Source organism: Protomyctophum parallelum (genome assembly GCF_964188405.1).
Source record: "Protomyctophum parallelum genome assembly, chromosome: 13".
Lineage (NCBI taxonomy): Eukaryota > Metazoa > Chordata > Actinopteri > Myctophiformes > Myctophidae > Protomyctophum > Protomyctophum parallelum.
Genome location: NC_139708.1, coordinates 30,311,227 through 30,334,399, shown reverse-complemented (window position 1 = coordinate 30,334,399; position 23,173 = coordinate 30,311,227). Strand labels below are relative to the sequence as shown.

The window sequence follows — 23,173 nt, the reverse complement described above, 5'->3', positions numbered from 1 at the left end:
AAATAGTCATTGGTAATACAATACTATTATTTCCTTTAAAAATTTAACATAATTATTGACTGGACTGTGATATTGCAAGGTTGTAGCCTACTGTGTACATATATATACTGTAGCCTACCTATTAACAAATGTTATGACTTACCTGGAAAGCATGCAGTTTCTGTCATGGAGTTTGTGACAATTCTATTCTATATCCAACGTTTTTGTTGACTGGCTTCCTAATCTAATTGTACATAACCATATCTCAGGGCCCAGGAGTCTTGTAATTTTCTGCCTTGTTTATAATCTGCCAAAAGAATTATCCTACAATTTTGCAACCCATTTTCTTCACCCAGTGTCAATTATCTAATGTAATCCTGGGCGCTACACTTCCTGCCAACCTGGGGGGGGGCAGACTGGCCTCATGCTTCCTTCTGCATGAGAACATGCAAACTCCACACAGAAAGGCCATTTCGCTAACCCCGCCTTGGGTATGGGCACTGATGACGCGGAGGAGAGAACATGCCCACAGTGCCCCCATACGGGAATCAAACCCAGGACCTTATAGCTGAGGCGACAGCACTATCGACTGTGGCACCGCAAAAGGGCCTTTCTGTGTGCAGTTTGCATGTTCTCCCTGTATCTCCTTACCCTCACAAAAACATGCAGTAATCCTGTTCTCTATACTGCCTCCCCCTGGCCAGGCCTGATGGTGGGTGCAGAGATAATCATTCCATCCAAGTGGATTACTGACTTCGGGGATTCAGTCAAAAGTCTGAAACTGTGACTCCTCACAGTGTCAGTTAAAGTGTGAAATGTGACACAATAGAGTGTTTTAATATATCACTGTTATCACACCATAATAGTTAATTTAGTATTGAAAAACCAACAATGGAAAACGGTTGTTACTTGTATACTGGTGCTCTTTATATATGACAGGCACATACTTTTCCCCACAGGATTTGTCACATAAATAATTCACAGGACACCTCTAAAATATACAGATACAGAGTAGACTTCAAAAGACTTGTTGGAAATTATAAAAAAATTATAGTGAATTACATTCATACAAGGGTGCCAGAAAATGCAATTAGCCGCTTCTGTAAAATTACCTTGAAGGCAGAACGTATAATTAGAAGTCATCAAATTTCATTATAACTAAGTTGTAGGCAAAAAAAATTGCAATTAAAAAGATTAAGACATTCTACCATACCGGAGCTCGTTCCATAAAAGTGTCACTGAAAATGTTTGGAGAAGCTACAAAACAAACTTGCATCCTAAAAAGGTTAATCTCTGAAGAAAGGAAACTGTCCATAAAAAAACACCCCAAAGAGTCAAAATGATGATGTTTGCAGGACCCAGTTCTGTCAGGTATACAAGATTCATCAAGTTCTTAAAGAGGGAAGCTCAGGGAACAGCACCTTATTGTGCTGACGGTTTGACTGCTTTTGTCTGCAGTAAGAGCACTTCAGCTCTTCCATAAAATACATTAAAAGGGAGTCTGTTGTCAAAGGATAGTCTGTATTGTCAGAGGAATTTGATTCAACAAGGTCAAGATGATAGGCTTTGCTTTCCTCTGCATGAGCCCCCTTTTCGGCCACACTGAACATCTTTTATTTTCAGCAAGCACTGTATGTCAATTTGTCAAACTATAAATTTGCCATATAAGAGCAGTGGTGTATTCTGAATGGAGATGTTTTGAGTGTGTCTGCATTTACAGGTTTGTTGAGCTTTTGGCTGGTAAAATAATGAATGGCTATTGAGGTCCTCAATGAGAAGGCTGTTCAGCCAGTCTCCCACCCTTCCAAGACTATCACAAGTTAGCTGTCAGCAGGCTGTACCACTGTTAACATCACCCCAACTTTGTTCTTTGATCTGGTAGAGTTTGCAAAAGTTTGGGAAAAACTTGTGTCAAGAGCAATGGATTATATTTCATCACTTGCTCCCTTGGAGTGAACTCATTAAATAAATACTGACACTGGGCCAATTTAATTTAGCAGTTCAACAATTTTCCTTAGCCAAACCCTTGCTAAAGTGAAACCATAGCTTCAAACTATACCTACATAGTTACAGCTTTTGAAGGGTTCCTGTTTGTAAATTACTTACAATGGATGAATGCACGACGGATTTACACAAACAGTAGACTCCAGTGACTCCACTCTACTGTATCACTATCGACAAACTGGCAAATGTTTAATATCTATACTATTTAGCTCTTGTTGTTTTGTGCATATTCTGTCTTTTTTATAAATAGCAGGTCAGCTTGTAGATTCTTCTAGAATTCTTCTAAATCTTAGCTGCATGACGCCATAGTATAATTCAACTCTTAATGAGCTTACACTTAAGACGGAGGGTGGAGGTGAGATTTATTGCAGATGAATTGATTACAGTATGGAGCTGGGATTGAGTGAATGGACAGAGAAGTGACTGACAGTATGATAACAGAATGATGACAGTATGATGAGGAGGTGACAGTGGAAGGGCTTTGGCGCGAGCCCCCTGGAGACGGGCCAGAGCCTCGGCTCGGATCCTGCCTGGCGGAGGCAGGGGGGGCTCTTGAGCCTGCCCCCCTGGGGCCGACCTGGTGGAGCCTGCTGCTGGGCGGCGTCGGGGAGGTGGCGGGTACCTGAACGGAAGCACAGATGAGTGACGGGAAGGAAGAGGAGAGCTTATAAAGGGGCGCGGACAAGGTAACGTTGATCTGATTGGAGCAGACGAGTGATGGATCGTTACAGCTCTAAGTTGAACTGGCGTCAAAGACTAACACGTATATAGTTAATGTAAACAAGCCTCATCAACAGACATTCCCATCACCTCACAGCTACATTATGAAAATGTACAGGGACATGGTTCTCACCTCTTCGTTGTTATCATCCAATCCGCTAATTTGTGGTACATCAGTTTTGACAGAGGCTAATTGTGGATTTCACCCAAGTTGCATGATGAATTAGGTCACCGTTTTTTGGTTAAGCTATATTATTATATTAGCTAGTGTAGGTGGCTGACACAGCGTTGCATTATTAGTTTTAAAAATCTGTTCTCTGTGATCATTACATAATATTGTTATCTGGCTCCTGTGGGCATCATTGCCGACAGTGTCTATGCCAATAAATCTTTATTGGAATACTATTATGCTGTATTAGGCTCTGAACTCACATCTACACCGGTCATGATGACAGATCCTCAGTGGAGTCTCAGATATGTTTGCATAGCAGAACAAAAGAAGAACAAGAATCTAGGCATTGAAAGCTACTATTACATTTACTGGTGGATTGTATAACAATAAAATGGATGCTATTTTACAGTATTCTACATAGGTTGAGTACTTGAGTTTCTCTTTGGTGTGTGACATGGCCCAATCCATTAAAACATTTCACTGTGTCCAAAGCTAACTTTCAGGGGAAATACCAACCAGGGAATTAAAATATCTTCAATATTTCTCAAGTTCTTTAAAGAATCTTCAGAGAATTTTCAGCAGCAGCAACAAGACAACATTCTTAGTTAGAAATGATTATTGTCTGACATTGCAAAACAACAATATTAAGCTTCATTAGGGAAGTTGTATTAATACAACGCAGTTTCGGGAGAAGAGGCCTCCTTCCGCTTGACCTTAACCACTCCTCCCTCCTTATCAACCACTCCTCCCTCCTTATCAAACTCACCTGCCTTTCATTATCACCCGGCCAATCCCCGGTGCAATCACCACAGTATAAATACAACCAAGTTGTTTGTCCTGCTCCACGACAGACCAAACATGGGTTGTGAGTACTGCACTTGTAGATCGGCTATTTTCACTATTCTTCAAATTCGCCATCCTCCTCCTCCTCCACCCCAACCTCCTCCTTCCGCTCATTCCGAGTAGAGCAAAGATGGCCGTTAACTCCAGAGACTACGCCCCCATCCTGAGTCTCGCCCTACCTTGGGTTCCTCACTCCATTCCGCATTCATCTCATTCTGTTTAAATAAACTGTTGATCTTGAGCAAAGGTGTGGTCTCTTACTAGTGAAAGTCTTAAACACACACACACACACACACTTTCCTAAATAATTCCCCCCCCCCCCCCCCCATTTGAGATTGCCTTGGGTATTGTGAAGTATCTCTATGGACCCAAGTTCCCAACCCTCCATACGAGCTGGCTGGGTACTGGGTAGAGACCTGCTTCAGCACCATGGACAGCAGCCGAAGCTCTTCGCTCAACATGTTGCTGGAGGGGTGTTACTTTGCCAGGCTCAATCACTGGGAAACGAGTGCGGAGTGCCAGCCAGCTCCCCAGCTATAAAAGCTGTGAGTCTCTCCTCAGCTGTGTCTTTCCTTGTAAATAACTGCCGGCGGTTAAGACCTCTATTCCCTCGGCCTCACATCAAGAAAACATTTCGAGAAGTTCCTGCCAAACACCTTAGAGACTTTTAAATCTTTAAAAGTTGCCTCCAGGTTTTGCTGGGCATTTCAACAATCACAACTGTCTATATTTGTGGGCGAGGGAAGCTTGAAAGGAAAAGCAATCTCTGTCACTGACCTATAGCAACTACAGGTTGGTTTGGGTGCCTGCTCAGCATGCAGGGAGAAGAACTGGGTCAGGTAGTGTGTTCCGCTGCATGTATTGAGCCTAATTTGTACTACTGTGTGATATAAGCCATGACTCACGGCTCAGGGCATTTATACTTAAAACCTGGCTTGGGTGTATCCCCAGGTCAGTCAGCAAATCAAAGCCGTGTGACATCGATGCCGCAGTGTGAGCCTCAAGGAATTTTAGGAGGCATGAGCCAAGCTGAGTCTGTGGTGTTTCAAATCCTGTCAATGAGGCAGAAAATCTGTCTCCCAGGGGTTGTCTCACACAGTATAAGGCTTCATTCCCATGTTGTTGGGTCCATGTTTTAAGTGTTTTTTGTTGTGCATTATTGCACTGTACAACTGTTGATCTAACTTTTCCACATTCAAGGTACATACAGTATACTAATTTATCATGTTTTATTTCTGTATTTTTATACTTTTAAATCTCTATTTAGCCTCATGAAAATCATCTATAATTGCCTTTAGTGTATGAAATATTACATTAATGAACATGCTTTACCTGGCCTTATACAAAATATTCAGCTAAAGTTCACCAACATCAAGCAAGACAGTTAATTGAACCCTAGTGTCCTTATTCTGGAGCAAACATTGTGCAAACAATAGCAGATATAAGCTCACAGAGCCTATAGATTGGCTAATTGGGGAAGTACAGTTTTATTTTTTGATCAAAGTTTTTTTTATTAATGTTCACACATGAAAATATTATACAACATTTTTCGAACTTTTTTCCCTCCCCTCCCCCCGGAAGTACAGTTTAAGTGGTTAAATCCATACATAACTCTCAAATTAATAGAATGCAAACTGAAGACAAAGACCCCCATAATCTAGCCACTGACTAAAACCAAACCATAATTTTTTTAAATGTCATTGTCATAATAAAAGTATTTATAATTTGGTTTGCATTTTAAGCTCCACACTATGGTTAGTTTTGCCGACTCAATGTAAATATATTCAGTGAAGGCAGTTACGAGAGCTCCAGTGCAGTGATGTTGCAGTCAATTCAGTGTGGCTGTCTGTAGAGAGAATGATTGCAGGTAATGGTGTCTTCAACGAATAGAGTTTCTAGAGAAAAGAATAGAGAGAACGATGACTTTAGTTTAAGTGCTTACTTGTCATTCATTCATTCATGAATTATCTTCACGCACGCATGCACACGCACACGTCCTACATCTTATCCTGTCTTCGTTGAACAGCCCTTTTGAGCTCCGTCAGGATAGTTTCCTTGTTGTTCTTCATGTTGGTTCCAGCTGTCTCCATCAGGAACTCCATCTCCCCTTGATTGAAACTTTTCTGGAATGTGGAGAACTCCTCCATCCTGGTCTTGACCTCTTCTGCATCTAGAAGAAAAATTAGGAGTCTGGCTGATGGATTATATTTTTTAACGTACAGTATCCTCTCCAGTTTGTGTTTGTGTGTGTGTGTGTGTGTGTGTGTGTGTGTGTGTGTGTGTGCGTGTGTGTGCGTGTGCGTGAGTGCGTGCAAATGTCTCCGTTTTGAATACAAAATCCAGCGTTGTATCTTTACATTGTGTGTGAGGTGAATTCAAATGGTGGGATCAATACGGAATCAATGCTCTTCTCTCCCTGACTCCCTCACAGTTTATTATTTCATAGAAAGAGTAGGCGTTCCGAATAACCTTGTCTAACAGACCTTTACAGTTCTTTCTGTTGAAGAGAGGCATGTAGATGATGGGGGGTTGGTTTTGTTCTCCCTGGAAAACATAGCAGTCTTTCGGCCAATCTTTCTCATCCAGGATCTTGTCATCTATCTCTGGGAAAGGTTTGTTCACCTTGCGTGCATAGTCTCTCGCCAGGGTCAGGGTCTGGGGAAGGTAGAGGGGCTGTGAAATCCATACATAACTCTCTCAAATGAATAGAATGCAAACTGAAGACAAAGACCCCTAGAATCTAGCCACTGACTAAAACCAAACCATTAATTTTTAAAATGTCATCGTCATAATAAAAGTATTTGTAATTTGGTTTGCATTTTAAGTTCCACACTATGGTTAGTTTTGCAGACTCAATGTAAATATATTCAGTGAAGGCAGTTACGAGAGCTCCTGGCACATGGTATACGTACATATACGTCGTTTGTTTTTTTGGAGCTTGTCAACGTGTGGAGCTGATTTTAGTCTCCTGTAGCGTCTTTAGTTCAGTTATGTTTAATCATAGGGCCCCATACCTGGTCAAACTTTCCTGGTGTTCCCCTCAAATTGAATAGAATTTTAGATACATCATGAGGTCTTTAAGCCATATAGATGCTTTAGGGGACAGTTCTGATTTACACTCCAATAGAATCCTTCTTCTTGCTAATAAAGTGATAAAAGCAAGATTTTGTTTTATACCCCTACCAATAGGATGGTGACCTGGTACAACCCCAAACAACGCCATCACTGCACATGGTGACAACTCTATGTTCCAGTTTAAAGATAGCCGTCCAGTAACCTTGTAAGCGGGGACATGACCAGAACATGTGTGTCATATTCGCTGGGGACATCTGTTACAGGAATCTGTGATGTTGGGGTATATTTTAGAAAGTTTGAAATTAGTGAAAAAAATACGGTGGACAACTTTAAATTGTATTAAGTTCAGCCTAGCGCATGATGTGCTATCATTCACTCTCATTAAAGCCTCCTCCCAGACTTCATCATCTAAAGTTCTACCTAATTCATGTTCCCAATCTGTTTTGAGTTTGTCTACAGAGATTGCTATAAGTTTAGAAATTAAGGTGTAAAGCTTTGAGATTAAGCCTTTCCCAGACATAGGAATGTCTAAAATTGTGTCAGTTAATGAGTTGGGGAGGGCATTTGGGAAGGACGTATTATTTTTAACAACATTTCGAACCTGGAACTATCGGAAAAGATGAGTTTGGGGGGTTAAACCTTACACACAATTCACTGAAACTACCAAATATGTTGTCTGTATAAAGGTCCCTTAACTTAACAAGGCCTGATCTTTTCCACAGAGAAAAGGCTGCATCAAATCTGGGTGGAGGGAAAGGGTGACCGTGGTTGTTATGAATAGGACTATGGTTAGACATTCCTCTGAGTCCAAGGGCAACTCTGAATTGAGACCAAATTCTTAGAGTGGAGACAACAATTGGATTAGTTGAGTTTTTTTAGGTTGAATAGGCAACTTACATGAAAATAAGGCTAAAAGTGATGTGGTAGGACATGACATAGTTTCAAGTTCACACCACCCAGCATAGGTTCCTGTATCCAGAGTATCATTTTGTGTATAGGCTATTGGCTGCCCAATAAATAATACGTCTCCTTTTCTAATAAAAATATTTTACCTTTCAACCTGTTGTGCTTTATTTATGAAGTGCCAATAATCCAACTTTTACTTGGACAAAGAATTGATTGACAAGTGACATTACTCATTTAACTTATACACTTCAAACTATATTAGTGGTTTCCAGAGCAATGAAAGATTCCCTCTTCTCTGGTCTCTGGACTAACTCACTAGCTCATTCAATCACTAACACCTAACCCCAACCCGAATCTTTTCCAAATTCTAAGCCTAACTCTTAAAATCTGTTTAAACAGACATTTGGACCTCACAAGCATAGTAATACCAGTAAGACGCCCTGAGGGCGAGAAGCAACACACACAGTCACACACAGTACCTCAAAGATGTCCCCAGCACTGTACTCTGGTGCTATGATGAGGTCTATGTCTCTCTTGTCTCCCAGGAAAGGAGGGTAACCCACATTGACCAGCAGTCCAGCATCCATCAGGTTGATTCTCTCTTTAGAATGAAGACACGATGGAACTGCAGGATCTGTTCCAGAAAGAAGAATCTCACTTTACTTGAGTCCTACAGTATATAATTAGACTACAACTACTACGAGAGTAGAAAGCCCTGTTTTAACAAGAGCATTAGTTCCCATAAATAAATATCTTGACCACTTTAAGGCATATTTCACTTTCAAACGTGTTTGGGGCCATTTTACTACCATCTACTCTGGCTTTTGTGTGCACCCCAGTTTTGAAGTTGCTTGATTCAGTATTTAGATATTTTATATTCATTTTGTCAGACACACCCCCTTCCTAATCCTATACAAACCCATAGTAACTCCTGTAGAGGCCAAGTGTAAGTTGACCAGGGAATGCATCTTCACCAGAAGAAGGATAGCTTTATTTACATAATACTATACAGCAAACAGGGTCAAACATTATAGCCTATACAGTCCGACAGCATATTCACACTACAGTACATCGTAGACACATCCAATCGTAGAAGCACCCCAAAGTCCATTCCCTCGTACCACGCTCTCGTATCCCAAGCCTCTCTCATTTACACTCTTCATCGCACTAGTCATCGCACACACACCGGCAGAGCCGTTTCTTCAGTCTCACCTGGGTGCTGGTAGAGGAAGTTGCCGACGGTTCCCCACTCCCATTTCACAACCAGAGGAATAACATGTTTGACCAGCCAAGAGACTATAGAAAAAGTAAAAAACAATAAATATCAAGCAAATCAAATTACATAGAAGGATTTATACATGTATCAATCAATAAGTCTATGAATCTATCCGCCAATTCAAATCAATCAATCATGGCATACTGACCATACATTTTGAATGGTCCGACTGGCAAGCCTTGGCACCACACCTCTAAGATTTTGATTAGCTCTACAGTGCGATTCTGGAACAGCTCTTTCTTCTCCTCTGGACTCTTTGACTTCAGCAGTGCTGACTCATTATAGTTAACCTTGGCTGGAAGGAGAGAGCGATCAGAGAAGTGTTGGTTTAAATGGAGATCCAGTGGTCATTTATAAGTTAAACTAAAGACTGATTTACACTTTGCTGCGTGTCCGTGTATAAATTAAGTATTAGGCTACTACACTCTGACTTTGATGTGCAGCGCCTGCTTTAGTCTGAAATGTAACGATACAGTATTATAAAATTATGCAAATAATATTCCGAGCTAACTCAAAGCTGACTGATTTGAGAGAAGTACAATTGGATTCAAAGGACTCTTCTCTTGTCCTCTCGCTAAAGGTGCAGTAAGTGGTTTTATTTATTTAATTTCAGTTTTAAATAGCTCTATATTATAACCACTATAGTAGTCATCAGGGCATATACCTGCCCTGATGAAGACTCCTGTGAGTCCAAACATGTTGGCTGTTTTTAAAGATGAGTGCCATCATTTTTGTATTTTTCCAGTTTTTCATGTGTCTACTGTCTATGAGGTGACAGTACTTCATTAGACACCCTGGAGTAGTTTTTATGTGCAATGATGTATTCCCTTTGTATTTAGGGTTTCTTCCTGGAGGCTGAACCCTTGACAGTCAAACGTGCCAATGAAAAAAACAGCAATATAGTGACATCACATTATCAGCCCCTCCCCTAACCCCTCGCCCTTTATCATACAACTACAGCTGTGGGTGCGGCTTCAGTTCAGGTGGATCACCACCCACCACCACCAGGCAAACCAGGCAAACTTAATGAACTGGTGAGTGTGTTCACATAAAAACGACATTTTAACAAATATTGTAAAATTTTTTGAAAAACGTCTTTCTCCTTATATAACAATAAGACCCGATGATCATGTTTTAAGGTGGAAAAAAATCATGGCACTCAATCTTTAACTTTTCTAAATGAAGTTGATTTTATCCACCCTCTCCTCATTTTGACCTTTTTGAGTGCTCGGATCTGTTGTTCCACTATAGTGGCGTGTTCAGTAATAGGGGGCTGCATTATAGCTCTTTAGGAATGCATTTCCAGTGTGAGGTAAACATGTATTAGTCATTAATGTTATAGCTTTAGAATCTTTCTTCTCTCATCTTATCATCAGTATCTTGTAGATCTTCCTGCAGGTCATCCAGGTTAGTGAGAATAACATTATCTTATCATCAGTACCTTGCAGTGCTTCCTGCAGGTCATCCAGGTTAGTGAGAATAACAGGATCTTGCATTCGGTTCCTCATCAGGGCCACTAGTTTGTCCACAGTATGATACACACGCATGTAGTCGTGTGCAATACCGTCATCATTTCCATGGGCTGAAAGTGTACACACACACCCACACACAGAACACGCTGAACTTTGTGTTTATATTGCTGGAGAACAGTTTGCTCTCCGTACAGTTCCTGTTCACTGTCAAGAAACAGGCACAGAGAGGAAGGTGCTAAAACGATTTAATTGTTTTCATTTACTGTAAATATGCTGTTAGAAATGCAAACCTCATGGCGGAGATAAGAGTGTCAATTCCATTTTTACATCATGAGTTTGCTAGTGATGCATTTTCTAAAACAAACTGCATCATGAAAAGCCATGGCAATCGGTAATAACATTTTAACATTAATATAAACCTTAATAAAATTAATTGATTGCGTTTTTATTACCAGTCATCCATGGAGGGAGCAGGCCTTGGAGCACAGCCTCATCGGCCACTGCAGAACTCAGAATGCCTGAACAAAATGAACGCATGCACACACGCAGTCACGCACGCACTTTTACTAAATGGCAGAAGACACTGTTCAACACACACACCACTCACCACACACACACCTACCTTGTAGTTTGACCATGTCCATCTCAGGCTTCCTCTGCGTCAGCTCCCCACCCTGGAAGTTGCTGCCCAGGTGAGACGTTTCAACAAAGAGACCCAGCTCTGTGAAACCAGCCTCATGAGGTGTCAACTCAAACCATGAACCTGACAGACAGACAGAGACAGACAGACAGACAGGGAGAATATGTGAGGATGAAGGACCACAATGACAAAAGAAAGACATTTTCTCATGGGAGAGAAACCCACTTCTGTCCTCGTGTGTGTGTGAGTGTGTGTGTGTGTGTGTGTGTGTGTGTGTGTGTGTGTGTGTGTGTGTGTGTGTGTGTGTGTGTGTGTGTGTGTGTGTGTGTACCGTTCGTAAGTCCTTGAGAGAAGCAGTATTTTTCTATAGCGCTGTAGACAGGATAAGGGTTGGTGGCATTTCTACTGGCCTCCTCTGATAAACACCTCAAATCCATCTGCTCAACACAATGAAACATGTCAACATTCCTCATTCATGTGGAATGTACTGTATATTGTATAGATTCCAAATGTACCCACTTATAAGTAGCCTTGGCGAGCCATGAGGCCCATATAGGGCAGGAGCCTATCTCCTGTTTCTGTAGCGTGAGGCAGCTTGATGTACAAGTACACCTCCTGGACATGACACTAGTATGTCGCAGGGACTTACCCCCAATCCAACCCTTGATGCCGAGTGTCAAGCAGGGAGGCACTGGGTCCCATTTTAGAGTCTTTGGTATGACCCGGCCAGGGATTGAACCCCGACCTCCCAGTCTCAGGGCGGACACGTCTAACGACAAGGCCACTGAGCTGGTTACCCACTTATAAGGCCTACAGTATACTTCATTGCCCGGGGACCCCAAGGGGTCTATACACTATATTTTCACCCAAACGTTATAGCAACAACAACATGGATGCTATGGGGTTATATAGGCTACAGTACCTGTTTCATGATGCCAGCAGCGGTGATAACCGCCCAGATATCAGTGAGAGAGAAGTACTCTTCCTTGGTCCTCTTTTCCAGCCAGGACACAACCTCTGCCAACTGCACTCCGGAACCCTGCATACCAGCCACTGTTGTCATAGTGTCCCTACTCCACATGGGATCACTGTACAGAGACGCCATGGACCTGGGAGGGGAGGGGAGGGGAGGCGAGGCAGAGACATTTGGTTGACAGGGAATTCAATGAATTCATCTTTCATTGAAAATCCTTCATCTGGTACAGTACAGTTTGAAGCACTATATTCTGATGGTAATCATTAGTGCGTTTGTTCAGTCACAGGGCCTGTGACTGATTGTCTCTCCAGCTCTTGAGCCCAATATAATATATAAATATAGCTGCAAGCAGGACCAAGAAAGAAGACAATATGCAATAAGAACAATATGTACAAATAAGACTGAAGAGCTGAGTTGACAGTACCCGGAATTGAACACAACCTTGTGGTCCGAAGGCAAGAGCTCTACTGACTGAGCTACACAGAGACAATGAACATTTCATGCAAATTGCTCAAAAAACCAGGCAGAAAATCAGGTATTGTATGAGTGTGTGCACGGTTGCGTGTGCGTGCCTTGCGTGCGTGTCTGTGTGTGAAACTAATCACCATGTAGATCCAGACACTCCCCCCAGGTAGAGCACAGTGTCCAGCAGGTCTTCTGCTGCCATCTGACTGACCGAACCCAGCAGAGACACCGCTGCCCTCTGGCCTCCCCCTGATGCCAACAGAGCTACATGAGGAACACACTCCTGGACAGACAGACAGACAGACAGACAGAAGTCAGAGAGAGGGTGGCACGTGGCAGCCGCAGTGTCACACACGAAGATAGAGATATAGAGCACTGTACATTTTGTATACTGTAACCATATGTTGGGGTATTCAAAAATAGCCGACCTTATTATAAGCACAGCGCTGTCACTTTGAGCTGTGAGCTTGTAGATCAGCCTTCTTTTACTTTTCAACGTTTGTACGTTTTTTTTGACACATTTAAAAAACAAAACAAAAAAAAGACAAATGTTCTCTTCTGGGAGTGCCTGGCACAAATGCGGGTCCGCAGCCAAATACATTTGGGGTTCCTTGACATGAAAGAGTAACACACTACAGTACCAGTGTACAGTTGATGCCCAGTCTGCTGAAGGCCTCCAGTACGACATGCTTCCTGTCCTGGACATACTGCTGCTCTCCAGAACACAGATCCTGGGACTGACGGATGTACTGCTGAATAGACACAACAACAGCATGTAATCACTATTTGATACGACCAGGAAAACAGCCAGTTCTGTTCATTTAGATCGGTGTAATGACGTCCCTCACGAAACCTTTTATCAGCCAAGATATAACAGCATTTCAAAATTGCATGTGTGCATGTGTGTGTGTGTGTGTGTATTGTTGTTAAGTCCTTGAGAGAAGCAGTATTTTTCTATAGCACTGATAAGGGTTGGTGGTGTTTCCACTTTCCTCCTTTGATAAACACTTTACATCCATCTGCTCATCTGTGTGTGTGTGTGTGTGCGCGCGCGTGCGTGTGCGCGTGCGTGCATGCATGTTTACACAGATCCTTATTTAACTGGACCTTCCAAGGTCCATGAAATACAAATAACACAAAGTGTGTAGAATCCACTCCCTCAGACAAATCAGTTCAATGTGTTGCATTTATCAAGTATCTTGCTCTGCCTGATGCTAAATAGTGACCATTATGTTTTCTCTATATTCGCTTCTTTGCCATGAAGCAAATTGTTGCATTTACTATGAAAAGTTGCATTTCCCGTCAATGCGTCACGCCCACGCCTCCATATATGGTCACGCATCTACATTACATCTACATTATGTGCCGGAAAAAGAGTTCTCAACAGGGCCGAAAAATTAAGGCCTGGCCCTACATGAGCCCTAACTGGGGTGGGCGGGTGGCCATCTCCATCACAACACTGACCTCATCAAACCCTGGATAGCCATACATGGTTTGACAAACTAGATCTGCATACATATGGAGCCGGCCAGCAACACCTCTACATCTGACCTCTTGACACCAGATTAATAGTTTAACTCCTGCTTCTCAACTGTGCCGTATTAAGAAGCTCTGTTGTTTCAGCGGTATAAATTAAGCTTCAATAATTTGTATTTATTTGTCTGAGCATTCAAACCAAACAATACTGCAATGTAGAAAGTCCGGAACTTAAAATGAAAAAAGTTAAAGTACAAAAGTAATAGTATCAAAATGTACTTAAAATACCAAAAGTAAAAGTACTCATAATGCAGAATGTCCCATTTCACAAGTTTTCGAATGTATACAAATATTTTGAAAATAGCATTGTGGCTATTTTCTAATGGACAAAATGTATAGGCTGAAGTGGTTAATGTATGTTTTGTAATAATCCAAATCTACAAAGTAACTACAGTGACAAGTTTTCAAATAAATGCAGTGGAGTAAATGTACAATATTTGGATCCGAGATGTAGTGGAGTGTAGAAGTAAAAGTATTGAAAAATGGAAATACTCAGGTAAAGTACAAATACCTCAAAGGTGTATTTTTAAGTACAGTACTTAAGTAAATGTACCCAGACACTTTCCACCACTGGGCCTCACCTTGGGATCTGGTGTTGTCATGCTGTCTGCCGTCTGCTCCGAGGACTCTGTCAACAAAATGACACAAAGAAACATGAAAACAACATCCTGGCGCATCCTTCTGCACCGCATGACACAAACAGCTTAGAGCAGCAGGTCACAGTGGCGGCTGACTGTGGGGAAGTTAAATCCTCTCGCTGTCCGTTCAACGACTGTGCCCCCAATTCCTCTCTTGCTCTGCACTTCCTGTTGAATGAATACAGTTCCTACAGTATAGTCTTTAGGGACAAAGCTTTGTGGTCTGCACGCTCACACGCACGCACACACTCGAATGTGTTCTCCATCATTATCGAAAAGGGTCCGATCTTCTAACATGTGGCAATCCCATTATAATATGGAATGCATGCAAGCAGTACACACACACACACACACACTCCAGGGGAGTGAACCCACACCATGGAACAAATGGATGATTTTTACCATCTGCGGGCCACTGAAGAAACTCCAAATACATACCAGATGTACAGACTTCAGCTTAGGACTGTGATAGAATGAACCTTAGCTTTAAATACCTGCCACATGACGGATGTTTTATCCGTTACTTTGGCCACGCCCATACAGGTACACTGAAGTCAGGTAGGACACACACACACACACACGGCAACCGATCAATCACTTAATCAATAATCAATCAAACCTCTATTCTAAAATAATTCAGTAATTAAATATGCTGTGTATATCAGCCAACCACACTGTATGTGTTATGATATGCAGGATGACTGAACCCAAAAGTGCAGAGCCACAAACCAGATTCAAAATCCAAAGATGTATTTAAGCCAAGGTAGTAAGGGTAACAAAACAAAGGTAGCTGTAAGCTCAGGAAACTCAAACTCAATTCAAAAACATTTCAAAAGGTACAAAACAAACTAGTACCAAAAGGCAAAACTGTACAGAACCAGGCAGTAAATCCAAGTAAGTCCAAAAAAGCAAACCTTTCAAAGAACCAGGAACAATAGGGTACAGCTCAGGGACGAAGACAAATGTTCTGACAGTTTGTGAGGAGTCCAGTTATATAGGGAGCAGGTAATGGGCAAAGTGTTCACAGGTGGGCTGACGAGGGAGTTGGAGACAGGTGTGCAGTGTGATGGAATGGAATGAGGGAGTGGCCAGGGAAGAGACATGGTCTGTGGAGTGACAGATCATGATATGTTTGAGTAATGGCAACATCCTGTTGGAAACATCATCATTGAGCAGTGCAGCACATGATGTTGCTCAATGGGATTACCTAAGATTCAACAGAACACCACCAGCAATCAAACACAAATGTTTGGTCAAACCATGAGACTCCCATTGGAAAAACATTGTGGTGGCCTAAAAGAAAATAAAGAAAACGACCTAACATTTGCTTTATTGGTGTTTGATAAGTGTGAATGAGGCTTCAGAGTTCAATTAGCACTAATTAGGATTTTAAAGTGCAGAATAGCACTCAGTTAAGGTGATTGACCCCATGCACTAGCTGTGACCTTTGGCAGAAATATAATTATATTTTTTAATATGTTCCCAAGAGACATCTGGAGAGTGACTTAACTTGCCAGATTGATTCCAGGCACTGCTACATTGCTTTGACCATACTTGCAGATAACTTCAGTGTCAGACTCATTAGGATATGATTGCATTCCCAAATGCACACTGTATAACCGTACTTAGCAGTGTAGAGATAACTAATATCATCAACAAATTATATCACACATACTGAGAAGACGCACTGTACCAACTACACTCTGTCTCTGACATATCGCATATCTATTTCACGTCATTGTTATTCCAACTACTGTGTTGGGTATAAAACAAGATGTTATTCTGCGAGCACTGAAGGAGCTGATGAAATAAAGTAACCAAGTTAAACTCTGTCAGTAAGCCACAAAATTGGTCTGCTGTTTTTCTTAAGAATAATTAACTGCCAACTTCTCTGAGTTGTTCCACCATCATCCATAACAATGCATTGCAGACGTAGCAGCAGGGTGATGGGGTTGGCGATTCTCTGTCTTCTGGTGACAGGAGCTCTGGGAGCACTCATAGAACGCATAGAGCCCATATTTAAGGGGACGCTAGAGAGACCAACCGTGGGTTCTGAGGAAGTGAATGCACCGCTTCCTGTGGCTCCTGAAATAAAATTATCTTTTATTTCAGGAGCCACAGGAAGCGGTGCAGAGAATGCACCGCTTCCTGTGGCTCCTGAAATTAAAGAGAATTCGACGCTTGCTGTGCCGATTGACGGGACGTCTTTGAGCTCTCACACACCACCAGTGGAGAAGACATCACTCTCTCACACACCACCAGTGGAGAAGACATCACTCTCTCACACACCACCAGTGGAGAAGACATCACTCTCTCACACACCACCAGTGGAGAAGACATCACTAAGAGACCACAAGAGGTTACAGGCAGCCACTCGCAAGGTGAGACACACAAGAGTGAAGGATTCTCATACAAAAGCAGCCATGGATTCTTTACCAGCTGCACTTTCAGTAACTTACAGTTTTCACCTGCACTTTATGTTGCACCCACAGATTCCTTTTGTTGTAAATTTGATATTTTGCTAATTGTTTATAGCCTGAGGAACACTATATTTGACCCGTTTTATATTTTACCACCTAAATATCAAAGTACCATACCATTCTCTTTTGTGATATGACAACAAAGCCAAAGTTGAAGTTGAATATGAAGTAGGCTATTCAGTAAAAAATATTTTGAAGATTTAGATGCAATGTAATTGTAGGACTGAGGCCTTTAGGAGGGCCATTCGAGCCGCAAGTGGAGCCTGCAGTGCTACCGTTGCCCAGGTGGAGCCTGCAGAACCATTGCGGCTCAAGAATCCACCACTCCTGAATGAAGTGTCTGGTGCTGGGAGTCTGGTGCAATGCACAGGTCCTCGCTGTACTCCTGGTGAGAGCAGGAGTGGACCTGGTGAGACGTAGGAGGGGCCCGGACAGGAGGCAACCCACAGAGCCTAGTCCCTCCACATGCCAGAATTGTACCTCTCAGTCCCGGCATAGTAGTTCCGGAGAGGTTCCAACAGATTGTGTGGCCCTGGTCTTTCCCTAGTGGGTCTGATCGAGGGTAGCTACTGGGACGTAAGTCGGGACTTGATCACCCCGGCTGGGTCACCCGAGTGAGGGGTATGATGTCCGCAAGACCCGAAACCCTGATGACCTTGCAATACATCACTGAGGATACGTCCCAGTTGCATCCATGCAATGTATTTTCGTTCTAGGACTGACTCAAGTCACTCAAGTCAGTTTTACTAAGACTAAATTATTTAAGTGGTTAAAATGTGATTTAGAAATATGGATAGTCTAGTATAGTAGTATAATCTACAGATGTTGCATGTGTATTACAGAAACTGGTGCGGCGCTCACATACACTGTCTGCTGGAGAACAGCAGTATATTGAGGAGAGAGAAAAGATTGTCCGGGAGGCTCTCAGCAACCTGAAGATCGGCTGTGCTCTGGTATAGTAGTAATCAATACACTGAAACGTTTTCATTTGAAAATATATGCCAAGGACCCCCATGAGAGAAGATTTTTATGGCTCTAGCAGTTTCCCAACCAGTTTAATTTCAAGGACCCCGAATTTGACATGCATTAGTCTACAGACCCCCGTTTAATGGCATTTCTATTTTCTATCTCTGGGACCCCCAATTCATATTGTAATATCAATGTTAATTTAACTCTGAGAGTGTACACAAGGAACCAAATGGACCCATTAGGGTCCTGAAGGTCCCTGGACCCCACTTTGGGAACCACTGGTTTAGTCATCATAAAAGAAAGATATATGTTGTTGTTACAGTATATATCTCTGTCTCTCTCCCTCTTTCTGTCTCTGTCTTTGTCTGCGCGTGTGTCTCTGTCTGCCTGCCTGCCTGCCTGCCTGCCTGCCTCTCTCTCTCTCTCTCTCTCTCTCTCTCTCTCTCTCTCTCTCTCTCTAGGAGTCTGCCCCTCGTGTAGCTCTGTTGGGGTCAGGGGGTGGTGAGAGAGCAGCAGTGTCTCTGATGGGTTCCCTCAGTCAAATGCAGACAGACGGCTTGTTGGACACGCTGCTCTACCTGGGTGGAGAGTCTGGATCAACCTGGTGAGAATAGAACGCATGCACTAATAAACTGACGGAAACACGCTTAATAATCACACATAATGTACACATTATCCTCGTGGTGTAAACTCAACTCCAGACGCTGAAATTAATTATATAAGTAACAACACACACAACCTGACTCAGGAATTAATTCAGCACACCTGCACTTTAAATCTGGTGCGCTTTCTACCGTAACTAACGTTATAACAAATGTCCGGCGAGTGACACCATATAATGTAGGGATTTAGATTCTCCCTGATGATGTTTTGTAAGATCCATAACATTATGTTTTTGTCCCCGTCTCCCCGTCTGTCTGTCTGTCTGTCCGTCTCCAAGGTCCATGGTGTCTCTGTACAGTGATCCCATGTGGAGTAAGAACATGTCCAGTGCAGTGTCCAGTCTGTGGGGTCCTCCCGTGGGGTTAGAAGAGCCTATGACCTGGCTGGCAAAGAGGAGCCAGGCGGAAGACTTCTCTCTCTCAGATCTCTGGGCAGTCATGACCTCTGCTACCGTCAAAAAAAAGGTAATACACAGGGTTTTCTGTATGTATGTACGGTATGTATGTATGTATGTATGTATATACAGTATGTATGTATGTAGCCATGTATGTAGACATGTATGTGTGTGTATGTATGTAGCCACATATGTAGCCATGTATGTAGCCATGTATGTATGTATGTACAGTATACATACAGGGATGGGGCAGGGATTTTTACAAAAAAGCCTCCCCTTTTAAAATACATACACACATACATACCTACATACATACATTTCAGAAGTTTTAGCAGTTTTTAAGGACCCACTTTTAGGCCAGTGCACCAGAGCAAACTCTTGCCTTTTTTTAAACCCTACCCATTTTAACCAAATACATACATACATACATACATACATACATATGCGGTCTAGCTTAAACTTGGACTCAGGGGGGTGGACGCCTCTGCCTTGCATAGTCCCCAGTGAATAGGCAGTTGGCCCTTCACTGGTAACCCTATTTTGGACTCATTTTAAATATATGAAGGTATTGCGGGCAGGGATTTTTACCAAAAAGCCCCCCCTTTTAAAATACATACACACATACATACCTACATACATACATTTCAGAAGTTTTAGCAGTTTTTAAGGACCCACTTTTAGGCCAGTGCACCAGAGCAAACTCTTGCTTTTTTTAAACCCTACCCATTCTAACCAAATACATACATACATACATACGTGTATGTATGTATGTATGTATGTGTGTGTATGTATGTAGCCACATATGTAGCCATGTATGTATGTGTGTGTATGTATGTAGCCATGTATGTAGCCATGTATGTATGTATGTGTGTGTATGTGTGCGTGCGTGCGTGCGTGCGTGTACAGTATGTATGTATGTATGTACGTATGTACAGTATGTATATGTATACTGTATTTATCTATGTATGTGCTGTATGTACAGCATGTATATAGCCTGGCTATGTATGTACTGTATATGCGCAACATACAATATTATTAACGTTATCTCTATAATTAAGAAATATTTAAAGCATTCCACAACCTTTTAGATGGATCTGCGGTACCTTTCAAAGGAGGCAGAAAGACCCGCTGTCAATCCCTACCCTGTATACAGCGCAATAAACAAAAACTGCAAGCATGCTGGCCCTTCGGGTTTCAGAGGTACGTGCGCGCACACACACACACACACACACACACACACACACCCTCACACACACACACACACACACACACACACACACACACACACACACACACACACACACACACACACACACACACACACACACACACACACACACACACACACACACACACACACACACACACACACACACACACACACAGCTATATATGCATATGTGTACTGTGTACATTATATGCACATAGAAATTCTAATGAACTCTCTCTCTCTCTCTCTCTCTCTCTCTCTCTCTCTCTCTCTCTCTCTCTCTCTCAGGGACATGGTTTGAGTTCACCCCCCATGAGTCTGGATACACAGAGTTAGGTCTGTTCTTTAACACATCTCGTCTGGGCTCTAGGCCTCACGAGGACAATCCAGAGTCAGAGATGGACATGGTCCGGTTACAAGGTAGGCATTCAAACAACATAGAGGAACAGCGCTCAGACTGGAGGCTCAGGGTACTACGCTCGTGGCTGCTCTGCTCTCTAAAGCCCTAACCACACCAAAGGGTCAAGGGTCCCAGAGCAACATCAGTGACTTCCTCCTGGGGGATTCCGAGACGTTCCAAGGCCAGTGAGTCGATGCATTTCCTCCAACTGCGCCTTTGTCTGCCCCGGGGTCTCCTCCCAGTAGGAAGTGCGTTGAGGACCTCGATGCCCGAACCACCTCAGCTGACTCCTTTCCAGGCGAAGGAGCAGCGGTTCTACTCCGAGTCTCTCTCGTGTGACTGAACTTCTCACCCTATCTCTAAGGGAGATGCCAGCCACCCGTCGAAGAAAACTAATTTCGGCCGCTTGTATTCGCAAACTTATTCTTTCGGTCATGACCCACACTTCATGACCATAGGTGAGAGTAGGAACGAAGATTGCTCGGTAGACAGAGAGCTTTGCCTTCTGGCTCAACTCTCTTTTCGTCACAACAGTGCGGTACAGGGACTGCAATACCGCCCCTGCCGCTCCGATTCTCTGGCTGATCTCCTTCTCCGTCCTCCCCTCACTCGTGAACAAAACCCAGAGATACTTGAACTCCTTCACTTGGGGTAATTCCCTACCCGAACTGCACAATCCACCGGTTTCCTGCTGAGAACCATGGCCTCAGATTTGGAGACGCTGATCCTCATCCCAGCCGCCGTACACTCGGCTGCGAACCGGTCCAGTGAGAGCTGAAGGTCTTGGACCGATGGTGCCATCAGGACCACATCATCTGCAAAAAGCAGTGATGCAACCCTTAGGTCACCGCACCGAGCCGAATACCCTCGTATTATATCGTACTTGTATTATTTATTTATTTCCCACCACGGTGTAACCTCGCGGCAGAATATCCAGCATGTTCCGGCGTTACCATGTCTATGCTCGGACGTAGAAAAGATATATACGCTTCCTAAAACACACTCCCTGCTTCTTCATTTACTTACTGCTAGAGTTTCTCTATTACAGTCTGTTTTACTAACCTTTCAAGAACCTGCACAGAATACTTGGTTCTATGATTATGTAAACACCAAATGTTGTGTTACCACGATGTTCCATTCTTTAGTTATTGGCAGTTGAATATTGCTTGTTTTCACCAAAAATGCTGTTTGGGAACAGAAACCAGAGAAAAATGTATATTTATAAATCCTAGAACATTATACTAAAGCAGCCTTGATTTGTTGCAGCGATTTTTCTGGGTGTCCTATATTCCAGAAGTCCTAGGTTAACTCACAAGGTTGCAGAAGAGCGCCCCCTATTGAAACACTGAAAACACCAAATGACATACTGTAGGCCTATACTGTATATCCACATCAATGGTGCTCTGTGAGTTGGATTGAAATGACGTAATACGTCAATGGCAGTCAAAACATTTGACACTTTGCTGAAACACACGCACACGCACGTGCACACGCACACGCACATGCACACGCACACGCACACACACACACACACACACACACACCACACACACACACACACGCCCAGCAAAAAGCAACACCAAAAACACAAAACCCCCTTACACACACATCAGTCCCATACATTTCCACCAACCACTGACCTGCACACACATCAACCAGAGAGCCATTGTCTGCTTGAGCCCAGTGGCATCTCGCTGAGCCACTGTCTTTTTACTCAGCACGGCCATACCACACACAGCAAACCACGATGAAAAGCACTGACCATGACACACACTCTCACACACACACTGTACCTCTGTCTCCACTTGTGTATCTTTTTCGTTGCACAGGCTAGCACCGTTTACGAGTGTGAACCCAGGCTTGTGGTGACTGCTCCAGCCTACATAAGGCATTTAAAGTGACTGTCCCAACAGAAAGGTCACCTATTCAATATTTGCTGCAGTCATCATGTGTCCTCCTGATGCACACTGAAACTCCCTATAGTTTATACCTTCTCTGCTCGCCTCATACAGTACGGTAGTACGCTGCTCTGGATGAGACATCAGGGGTTATACTGTAGGTGTGGCTAATGTGGACAGAGACAACAGATGGCCCCATTGGCCCCACTCATCAACCAGTCACCACCCATAGATGCAATCAGGCTTTACAGTACATGGATACATTTAACAAAAGAAACGGATTGGGACGCCCTGTCCTAACCGCTTCAATCAGGCAAGGAGCACCCCCCCCCCCCAAGTAAAAAATTAAATAAAAACAACTTGAAGGGGAAAGAAGAGGAAAATAATTCAGAAAAGATCACAAATAAAACCAAGATGTAGTCTACAAAGTGTGGTACCTGCCTACAATCACCTACTG

The 23,173-nt window shown here is 42.9% G+C and overlaps 1 protein-coding gene across 1 annotated transcript; it reads right to left on the bottom strand.

The window, feature by feature from the left end:
- Nucleotides 1-5,555: 5,555 nt before the first annotated feature.
- Nucleotides 5,556-14,854, bottom strand: LOC310869385 (cytosolic phospholipase A2 gamma-like). The gene is made up of 14 exons (XM_083780101.1): nt 14,646-14,854; nt 13,170-13,280; nt 12,669-12,811; nt 12,010-12,196; nt 11,419-11,524; nt 11,070-11,210; nt 10,900-10,965; nt 10,417-10,557; nt 9,124-9,270; nt 8,912-8,995; nt 8,179-8,333; nt 6,202-6,373; nt 5,720-5,888; nt 5,556-5,613 (listed from the first exon to the last, which is right to left on the bottom strand). Exons 1-14 carry the CDS (start codon nt 14,754-14,756, stop codon nt 5,598-5,600), a joined length of 1,749 nt encoding a protein of 582 aa, XP_083636227.1. The 5' UTR covers nt 14,757-14,854; the 3' UTR covers nt 5,556-5,597.
- Nucleotides 14,855-23,173: the final 8,319 nt, after the last annotated feature.

Coding starts and splice junctions, on each gene's coding strand:
- LOC310869385 (XM_083780101.1), bottom strand. CDS start 14,756: ATGCGGTGCAGAAGGATGCGCCAGGATGTTGTTTTCATGTTTCTTTGT. Junction 12,197..12,668: donor GGAGTGTCTGGATCTACATG/GTGATTAGTTTC, acceptor CTCCCCTCCCAG/GTCCATGGCGTCTCTGTACA. Junction 8,334..8,911: donor CTTCCTCTACCAGCACCCAG/GTGAGACTGAAG, acceptor TTTCTGGAACAG/ATCCTGCAGTTCCATCGTGT.